Genomic DNA, 9539 nt, shown 5'->3' with positions numbered 1-9539 from the left:
CAGGTGTTTCCATTATCTCCCAAAATCCTTTCTCTCTCATGCGATGTCCAACTCCACTTGAAGATGTTGGACTGCGCATCCATGATGATTTCTGAAGGCCACCATCGACGTGGCATAGCGTCACCCTAAAGCACACGCTTCACCGCTATTGCAGGCGGAGCACATGTTGTCGATGCAGCTAAGGTGGCGGAGGGTGGCATCATTGTAGGAGAATACGAGCCCTACGGTGAGTCTCCGAGAAGCAGCCAATCGAGCTGATAGCACTCACGATCTGCAGGGAAGGCGCAGAGGTTAGGGAAGGATCCTGTTGCAATTGCATCATGGGTCTTATTGCGATGGCATCAGACATGGGCCGCAAGCCGGAGATGCTTCTGCAACAAGGATCTTATTGAAGGAAATATGCCCTAGAGGCAATAATAAAGTTATTATTTATTTCCTTATATCATGATAAATGTTTATTATTCATGCTAGAATTGTATTAACCAAAAACATAATACTTGTGTGAATACATAAACAAACAGAGTGTCACTAGTATGCCTCTACTTGACTAGCTCATTGATCAAAGATGGTTATGTTTCCTAGTCATTGACATGAGTTGTCATTTGATTAACGGGATCACATCATTAGGAGAATGATGTGATTGACTTGACCCATTCCGTTAGCGTAGCACACGATCGTTTAGTATTCTGCTATTGCTTTCTTCATGACTTATACATGTTCCTATGACTATGAGATTATGCAACTCCCGTTTACCGGAGGAACACTTTGTGTGCTACCAAACGTCACAACGTAACTGGGTGATTATAAAGGTGCTCTACAGGTGTCTCCGAAGGTACTTGTTGGGTTGGCGTATTTCGAGATTAGGATTTGTCACTCCGATTGTCGGAGAGGTATCTCTGGGCCCACTCGGTAATGCACATCACTATAAGCATTGCAAGCATTGCAACTAATGAGTTAGTTGCGGAATGATGTATTATAGAACGAGTAAAGAGACTTGCCGGTAACGAGATTGAACTAGGTATTAAGATACCGATGATCGAATCTCGGGCAAGTAACATACCGATGACAAAGAGAACAACGTATGTTGTTATGCGGTTTGATCGATAAAGATCTTCGTAGAATATGTAGGAGCCAATATGAGCATCCAGGTTCCGCTATTGGTTATTGACCGGAGACATGTCTTGGTCATGTCTACATAGTTCTCGAACCCGTAGGGTCCGCACGCTTAAAGTTCGATGACAGTTATATTATGAGTTTATGTGCTTTGATGTACCGAAGGAAGTTCGGAGTCCCGGATATGATCACGGACATGACGAGGAGTCTCGAAATGGTTAGACATAAAGATTGATATATTGGAAGCCTATATTTGGATATCGGAAGTGTTCCGGGTGAAATCGGGATTTTACCGGAGTACCGGGGGTTACCGGAACCCCCCCCCCGGGGGGGGGGGGGTTAATGGGCCAAGATGGGCCTTAGTGGAGAAGAGGAGGGGCGGCCAGGGCAGGCCGCGCACCCCCTCTCCCTCTAGTCCGAATTGGACAAGGAGGGGGGCGGCGCCCCCCTTTCCTTCCTCTCTCCCTCCTCCTTCCCCCTTCTCCTATTCCAACTAGGAAAGGAGGGAGTCCTACTCCCAGTGGGAGTAGGACTCCTCCCTAGCGCGCCTCCTCCTGGCCGGCCGCCTCTCCCCCCTTGCTCCTTTATATACAGGGGCAGGGGGCACCTCTAGACACAACTTGATCTCTTGGATCTCTTAGCCGTGTGCGGTGCCCCCCTCCACCATAGTCCACCTCAATAATATCGTAGCGGTGCTTAGGAGAAGCCCTGCATCGGTAGAACATCATCATCGTCACCACGCCGTCGTGCTGACGGAACTCTCCCTCAAAGCTCAGCTGGATCGGAGTTCGAGGGACGTCATCGAGCTGAACGTGTGCTGAACTCGAAGGTGTCGTACGTTCGGTACTTGATCGGTCGGATCGTGAAGACGTACGACTACATCAACAACGTTGTGCTAACGCTTCTGCTTTCGGTCTACGAGGGTACGTGGACAACACTCTCCCCTCTCGTTGCTATGCATCACCATGATCATGTGTGTACGTAGGAATTTTTTTGAAATTACTACGTTCCCCAACACTTATTGCAATGATGAGATCGCAAAATGAGAGGATCGAACGGATCGCCACGAGGTGGAAAGTGCTGCAAACCGTTTGCTATGGCATGAGGGTCGGCTGCTGCAACAGAGGGATGGTTGGGCAGCAACCTGCCGAGGAGTTGGAGGGAGGGTCGTTGGTGGGCTAATCAAGAAGCGGGTCGGGGTTGTGCGTATTTGCATTGCGCGGTCCTGGCACGTGCGCTCCTTGGCGGCATCCTATCTAAGTGTGAGGATCTATGGGGCGGCTGCCTATGTGCGTGTGCTTCGACGACACGTGGTGTTGTAGCGGAGTGGCTAGTGTGGGGCCTTAGCGAGAAGGTGTCAGATTCAGACGGATTTGGCCATGGTAGCTCGATGGTGGACTTGCCGATGTGTGTTGTTTGGTGCTCAAGAGGTTGGTCCGAGCGAAAGCTTGTCTCCAGAGTTTTTGGAGCTGGCGATGGCGACACTTTCGAGCGTCGTCTCCTTCCTACGGGCATTGTCGAGGTACTCTCAGCCCCAATACATGCAGCTTCGGAAGAAACTCTAGATCCGTGTGATCGCACGATGACGGTGCTTTGGCATCGTATCCCCTCTCGAAGACTTTGTCTTTGGAGCTAGGAATTGGCAATGGGACTAGTGGAAGATGGTGGTGTTGGCGTCGGGTCTTCTGTTGTAACCATGATGGGAGTGTGTGATGTACTCCCTTCGTTCCTAAATATAAGTCTTTTTAGAGATTGCACTACAAACTACATACGGATGTATATAGATATATTTTAAAGTGTAGATTCACTCATTTTGCTCTGTGTGTAGTCCACATTGGAATCTCTACAAAGACTTATATTTAGGAACGGAGGGAGTACAATGGTTGTGGTAGTCGGCTCTTCTCCGACGTATTCGTGGGATTACCTCGGCTCGTTTTGTTGTGGTGAAATCGTAGTTGCGGCGGCAGGGCTCCTATGGCGATGATGACAGGCAGCGGGTGGTCCGTTCGGTTTCACAGCGCCAGCCTTGCATAATTCTCCTTCGGAACTATCCTTCAGAGTCGGAGTTGCGCTGTCCTTGGCGTGGGTAGCTAAGTTTGGCACATGCCTTCTTGTGTTTCCGCATAACCTCTACGGTGAAGGTTGGGTCGATGTTCGTCTTCGGCAAAGTCAGTGTCGCTTGCTCGAAGATTAGGGGGTGATGGCACCTGTTGGGGAGAAGTAATGCTAATGTGTGATCTTGGCGAGGCCCTCTATGTGAGGTGTTGTGTAGGTGCCGTTCAGCGGTTTGTGACGGTTTTTGTCGGTTTTCTCTTAATTAATTGGGCAACTCTCTTGTGCATAATTAATTAATGAGGCAAATCTTTTGCTACATAATAAATGTCTGATGACCCAAAAAAAATTGTCTGATGGAGTGCTTGCCACTAGCATGTGCACAAACTCCCTCCCTCCTATAAATCCTGCACCGCATTTGGCGCCTAAGCTAACAACTTCAGCACCCCACTCGAAAAAGATGACGTCTGCACCGGCCATGGCCACCACGGCGCTCTCCGACCCGGAGGCGCTGTCCGGCGACGGAGGCACCAAGCAACCGCTCTCCCTGCTTGAACGGGCACGCGACAACCTGTCCTTCCGGTCGGCGTGGTCCGAGCTGAACGGCGCCATGGGCGACCTGGGCACCTACATCCCCATCGTGCTCTCGTTGGCGCTCTCCCGCCACCTCGACCTCGGCACCACCCTCATCTTCACCGGCATCTACAACGCCGTCACGGGCCTCGTCTACGGCGTGCCCATGCCGGTCCAGCCCATGAAGGCCATCGCCGCCACCGCCCTCTCCGACCCCTCATTCGACATCCCGGAGATCATGGCCGCCGGCATCCTCACCGCGGCCTTCGTCCTCCTCCTCGGTGTCACCCGCCTCATGAAGCTCGTCTACTGGCTCGTCCCACTCCCCGTCGTCCGCGGCATCCAGCTCGCGCAGGGCCTCAACTTCGCCATGGCCGCCGTCAAGTACATACGGTACGAGCAGGACCTTGGCAAGGGCAAGTCTGCGGTGGGGAAGCTCCGCCCATGGGCCGGGCTCGACGGCCTCGTGCTCGCTATCGCCGCCGTATGCTTCATCGTCCTCGTCAACGGCGCCGGCCAAGACCACGTCCAAGGAGCCCAAGAAGATGAAGATGGAGAAGGAAACAACAGCCGTTCTTCCGGAGGCTGGCGTAGCTGGAGGCGGCGCTGGGCGTCGGCGATCCCGTCGGCGGTGATCGTGTTCGTGCTGGGCGTGGTGTTCTCCATCATCCGGCATCCGGCGGCGCTGAGGGAGCTGCGCGCGGGGCCGTCGAGGATGCGGGTGGTGCACATATCGAGGGAGGCGTGGAAGCAGGGGTTCATCAAGGGCGCGGTGCCGCAGATCCCGCTGTCGGTGCTCAACTCGGTGGTGGCGGTGTGCAAGCTCACGCGCGACCTGTTCCCGGAGAAGGAGGCGTCGGCGACGTCGGTGTCGGTGACCATGGGCGCCATGAATCTGGTGGGCTGCTGGTTCGGCGCCATGCCGTGCTGCCACGGCGCGGGCGGGCTGGCGGGGCAGTACAAGTTCGGCGGCCGCAGCGGCGCGTGCGCGGCGGCGCTGGGCGGGCTCAAGCTGGCGCTGGGGCTACTCCTCGGCGGCTCGGTGCTGCGCGTGCTCGCCAGCTTCCCCGTGGGGCTGCTCGGCGTGCTGCTGCTCTTCGCCGGCGTGGAGCTGGCCATCGCCGCCAGGGACATGTCGTCCAAGGCGGAGGCCTTCGTCATGCTGGTCTGCACCGCCGTGTCGCTCGTCGGCTCCAGCGCCGCGCTGGGCTTCCTGTGCGGCATGGTGGCGCACGGCCTGCTGCTGCTCAGGGCTTGGACAGTTTCTTCCATGTAAAAAAGCAAGCAAACTTTACACAAATGTATCCGATCAAATACACCAAATTGATCGTGTGTTCAAATACTACAGTTCGTCTCTAATGCTCTTCAGAAACGATCTGAGCTCTCTCGCCTTCCTCTCATGTTCATCATCATCAGGACACACGACACTACTGTCAGCTTCACTAATGTCTATTGCATCTTTGACATGGTTACCATTCCTTCTCCTGTCGAAAACCGGTGAAGGAGATGACAGATCAATGGCGCCAGCTTCTGATTCTGCCAACGAAACAATCGGTACATTACTTCGGCCACTGAACATCCGAGCGCCATGGATGACTGGTGGCGATGCTTCGACCAGCGCACAACCGTCGCTTGCACCAGCTTTGTGCCTGTTATCTGAAGCGCCCAGCATGCTGCTTTTCTCAGGGAAATTGCTTAAATCTGTCAGAGCTCTTCGTTCAGCTCCGTCATAAGGTGGCAAGTCTTGGAAGCGGCAAGGCTGTCGTTCAGCAACTGGAGGCAGGGGTGAGGACAGATCAATCACGTCGTCGTCAAGGGTAAAACTCGGAGCATCACTTGACTGGGTGCTACTTGACTGAGTGCTATTTTGTGACTCAGAGTTCTGAGCATCGCTTGACTGAGTGCTATTTTGTGACTCAGAGTTCTGACCAACACTTGACTGGGTGCTACTTTGTGACTCCATCATACCGCTCAGCAAATCAACCCCATTCATCACAGCTGTGGTTGATCCGATGAACTTTTGGGACTTGCAAGCCCGGAGGGGCGGAGATGGAGAAGACAGATCAACGATAGCCATGCTAGGTGCCATGCGGTGTACATCTCCTGTCCCAGGACAATTGCTTGCAGGCGGAAACGTGGCGCATTCAGACTCAATACCAAGCATCAATTCTTGGAGCCGCGCATCAACATCTTTTACTGCAGCTTGTGCTGATTTCTTCGGCCTAGCTTTCCTCTTTTGCTTCTTCTCTTCATCCTTCTTTTCCAAAAACTCGGTTATTTTTTCTGGGCACGCACTGTAATTGCACAAGTAGGATACTTTAGAAGGTTCACATTTTTATACTATCGCAAACTAAGATATTGTGCTGTTACAGTTGAACTTCTGTACTTATAGTAGCCACAGTATAGGGCTAGTGTTTGGCTATTGCAGGATAGAATACGAGAAAAGAAATCATTAACCTTCTGATGAGATCCCCTGGAACAACTGAAGATTGGAGTCCATGCATGTTTCTCCATGAAACCTCATAATACTCACTTCCATGAACTTTTCGTTGCTTCGTAATTGCCAATACAGGGCATGGTACTGGAATCTGCAAATTAGATGCTTAGACTTGATAAGTGAAACTAGAAAGTATCCTCAACAACAAGTAACAAGAATGTTTACTTCAGAAACACCCTGAGCATGCAAAGCTACTACCTCACTCAACAATGGTTTTATTCCTAGAGCTGAAGATGTCGAGCGAAGATTTGAAAACCTTCGAAGTTCTCTCTCAGCTATCTTCGGAAGGATGTATTCATCTGCAGACATATTCAAGGGCATAAATAAATAGTTATGCTGCCTTCCTATGGCCGCTCAATCCAGACATAACAGGTTAAGATGTCAAATACCAGTCTTCTCTGGGGTCCATTCAAAATATTTCTCACAAATCTGTTGGAACTCTGAATGACGAAATGGGTGCTGGCAGCATACCCTATAGACAGAAAACAATAGTCATCAATCAAGAGAAGGACAGAAAAATAAAGCAGAGGACAGTTTCAACGGTTTTATGTAGCTGAAGCTAAAAAACCACACAAGGCAGTAGTGCACTTATCAAATAATTAATTACCTCCGCACATTTTCCGAATCAGGCAAATGGCATTTTGGCTCTAGAAATGCGTTTATTACCTCACGGAATTGACCACCAGAATCTTGGCTCATCCCAACCTCTGTAAGAAAAATACAGTGCATGATGTGCCGTACAATGAGGTTGATATAGCTGCATAGCCACAGAAATACAGAGCAAGAACTTGTTTACCAGAGGTACCTGTTCTTGTGCATATGTCACCACCCTTGTTTTTGTCAATGCCGGCCTTTTTCCCTTTACACTTTCTTGTAGCTTTTACTCCATCAGATAAAATCTGATCCAGGATGGAATCATCTCCCGCAGATTTGACAAGACGACATGCTGCTTCCTGAAGCACTTAAAAGAACCATTACAGACTATAGAGTTTCAGATAGTAAAGTATAAGAGCAAGTGCAATGCAATCACACTAAACGAACTTACTGAGTATTAAGAGTCAGCAGTCCAAAAATAGAAACTATCCATTTGGTACTTACCGGGCCAAAGCCATGAACACCGTTAGAATAATCACAACCAAGAAGCAATGCAAATGATATCTGGAAAGTTTGGAAGAGTTAGAACCAGGTCAGAGAAACAGATCAAATATGTACATTCTCGGACTAGAAACTAGGAAGCACTTTGAAACTCTGGATGAAGCAGAAGTATAATACTCAAAACTGAGTCTTCTAAATAGTTTGGAGGCAGGTAGCATCATGGTATTGTAGTTGAACAATGGCACAAGGCAGCTTCGTTATTTGTGCAACTTCCAGTGATCTCTAGCTAACTGATGCATGCTAGTTCACTGGCAAATTTTTCTAGTATCAAAGGTCACAATTTTATTTGGTACCTCCTCTAAATCCTTTTCGTGATTGTACTACTTTCACTGTGTTAGTTGAACAAAATAGAACTATTCCCAACATAATTTGTTGCATCTCTCTAAGATCAAATTTTGCATTCTACTCCCTCCGTTTCTAAATATAAGATCAACTCGGGCAGGATAGAACATGTAACATACCAGTGATTTCCTGCCAAAACCAAGCTTTTTCTCTATGTCCTCCATTTGGTAGCAAATGACATAACCACCGTCCCCTAATTTGAGAGCGAACATGAGCAAATCACAAGAATTTAAGCTACACGAACAGGACCACTTTGCAACAACAACAAAAGGCAGACAGTGCAATATAAGTTTTCTTTTTAATTATAGTAAAACTCCACAAACCAACAATTCTTAGCCTTCAGCTTTACCTATGAAAACATCTCTGTAAACTGTCCTTGCCCCAAAAAGAAAAGCATCTGAATCTGATGTAAAACAGCCTTCCTGAAAATAACATAACAATAAATAAGTAACAGACATGACATTCGGGTTGTTAGGAGAAGTATTGTACTTACGCACAATGAGCTTAAATCAAGCAATGCACACTGTGCTTCTGCTTCCTCGACGCTGTTAAATAACACAATGGCATGCAGTTATGGGCATTTGTCAAAAATTTCAGATCTTATTATCAATAAATAGATTGATTGGAGCAGAGAAAATCTACCCATCCAAGCAAGGGATGCCTAAGGCCAAGCCAAGATGCTTCGCCTCTTTAATCATGCGCGAGAATTCTGATCCCTTGTTCCGTTTAAGGGAGGTCAATGGTTGCGAACTCGTGTCATCACAATCAGCCTAAAGTGAATCAAGCAACTGGGCTTAAACAAATAGAATTGGCTGCATCATATTCCAAGAAGTGTCCAGTGTGGGTAAACAAGAAATGACCTCAGAGTTGGATCCTAGCCGACGTCTATAAGTAGCCAGCTTCATTGAAGGTATTGCCCCATCTGAAGATAAACAAGAAAACATCCAAGAACTGAATTTTATGACGAAATATGTTTCCCCCGTGCTACGTATTCAGAGACCCGGGTGGGGATCCGACGATCTGTTGGTAGGGTAGGGCGAGGGAGATTCCGAGGTTGACCTGTGACAAAGATGAGGCTGCAGTTGAGGGCGAGGAGGGCGCGGATGCGGTGGAAGAGGTTCTTGAGGTAGACCTTGTCCCTGACGAAGGCCGGCGAGCGGTTGGCGGTACAGAACTGCACGAGCCAGCAGGAGAGATCTACGCACACCTTCTTGTTCCTGAGACCGCCAACCATGGAGGAATCAGCGGGGGCGGGCGAGGGAGTAAGGCGCACGCACGCGAACGAGCGAGGGTTTTGGGACTCACTGGAGGTGGTTGAGCGGCAGCTTCTGCTTGCAGGAGTCGAGAATGTCCCAAAGGTTCTTGACCCCCATGGTCGCTAACGCCGCTGGGCACTGCCGGAGCCGGAGGGGACACCGGCGACGACGGCGGCGGAAAGGGGGGCGGTGGCCGTGGTGGGGGGGATTTGGATTTGCATTTGAGTTTCAAACCTGGAAGCGGCTGTTCTCTGGGTAATTTGTTCGGAATGGGGTGCTCTATAGGATACGCCTCTTTCACGAGTTTACGTAGTCACAAAATACGCTTACAGTTCTTTTTTTTCTTAGAGAAACAGCAAAACTCTGCTGCGTATTTCTATTGATTTTCATCTATAAATAGTAGTACAAATAAAGATTCAAAAGAAAGAAAGAACTATACAGGTCCTAAAGAAGCAAGAAAAAGAACAACAAATACAACCGAATACAAATCTTCTCAAAGCATTGACCATCGAACCATTATAGTCATTTCTCTTGACCCGATATGTGATCCA

The 9539-nt window shown here is 49.3% G+C and overlaps 2 protein-coding genes across 3 annotated transcripts; one reads left to right on the top strand and one right to left on the bottom strand.

Moving 5' to 3' along the window:
• Positions 1-3567: 3567 nt before the first annotated feature.
• Positions 3568-5110, top strand: LOC125521108 (molybdate transporter 1-like). Its single transcript, XM_048686157.1, has one exon. It carries the CDS (start codon positions 3626-3628, stop codon positions 5012-5014), a length of 1389 nt encoding a protein of 462 aa, XP_048542114.1. The 5' UTR covers positions 3568-3625; the 3' UTR covers positions 5015-5110.
• Positions 5041-9233, bottom strand: LOC125521106 (single-strand DNA endonuclease 1). 2 transcript variants are annotated; one of them, XM_048686155.1, is made up of 14 exons: positions 9038-9233; positions 8792-8949; positions 8593-8654; positions 8375-8502; positions 8226-8277; positions 8082-8154; positions 7852-7925; positions 7334-7393; positions 7032-7188; positions 6843-6942; positions 6625-6707; positions 6434-6534; positions 6196-6326; positions 5041-6032 (listed from the first exon to the last, which is right to left on the bottom strand). In XM_048686155.1, exons 1-14 carry the CDS (start codon positions 9103-9105, stop codon positions 5081-5083), a joined length of 2199 nt encoding a protein of 732 aa, XP_048542112.1. In that variant the 5' UTR covers positions 9106-9233; the 3' UTR covers positions 5041-5080. The 2 variants fall into 2 exon arrangements, with proteins under 2 accessions (XP_048542112.1, XP_048542113.1); XM_048686156.1 differs by having other exon boundaries at positions 7041-7188.
• Between the last annotated feature and the right edge of the window lie 306 nt (positions 9234-9539).

Source organism: Triticum urartu, chromosome 7 (assembly GCF_003073215.2).
Source record: "Triticum urartu cultivar G1812 chromosome 7, Tu2.1, whole genome shotgun sequence".
Lineage (NCBI taxonomy): Eukaryota > Viridiplantae > Streptophyta > Magnoliopsida > Poales > Poaceae > Triticum > Triticum urartu.
Note: the sequence above shows the minus strand (reverse complement) of the source record. Positions and strands in the feature narration are given on the sequence as shown.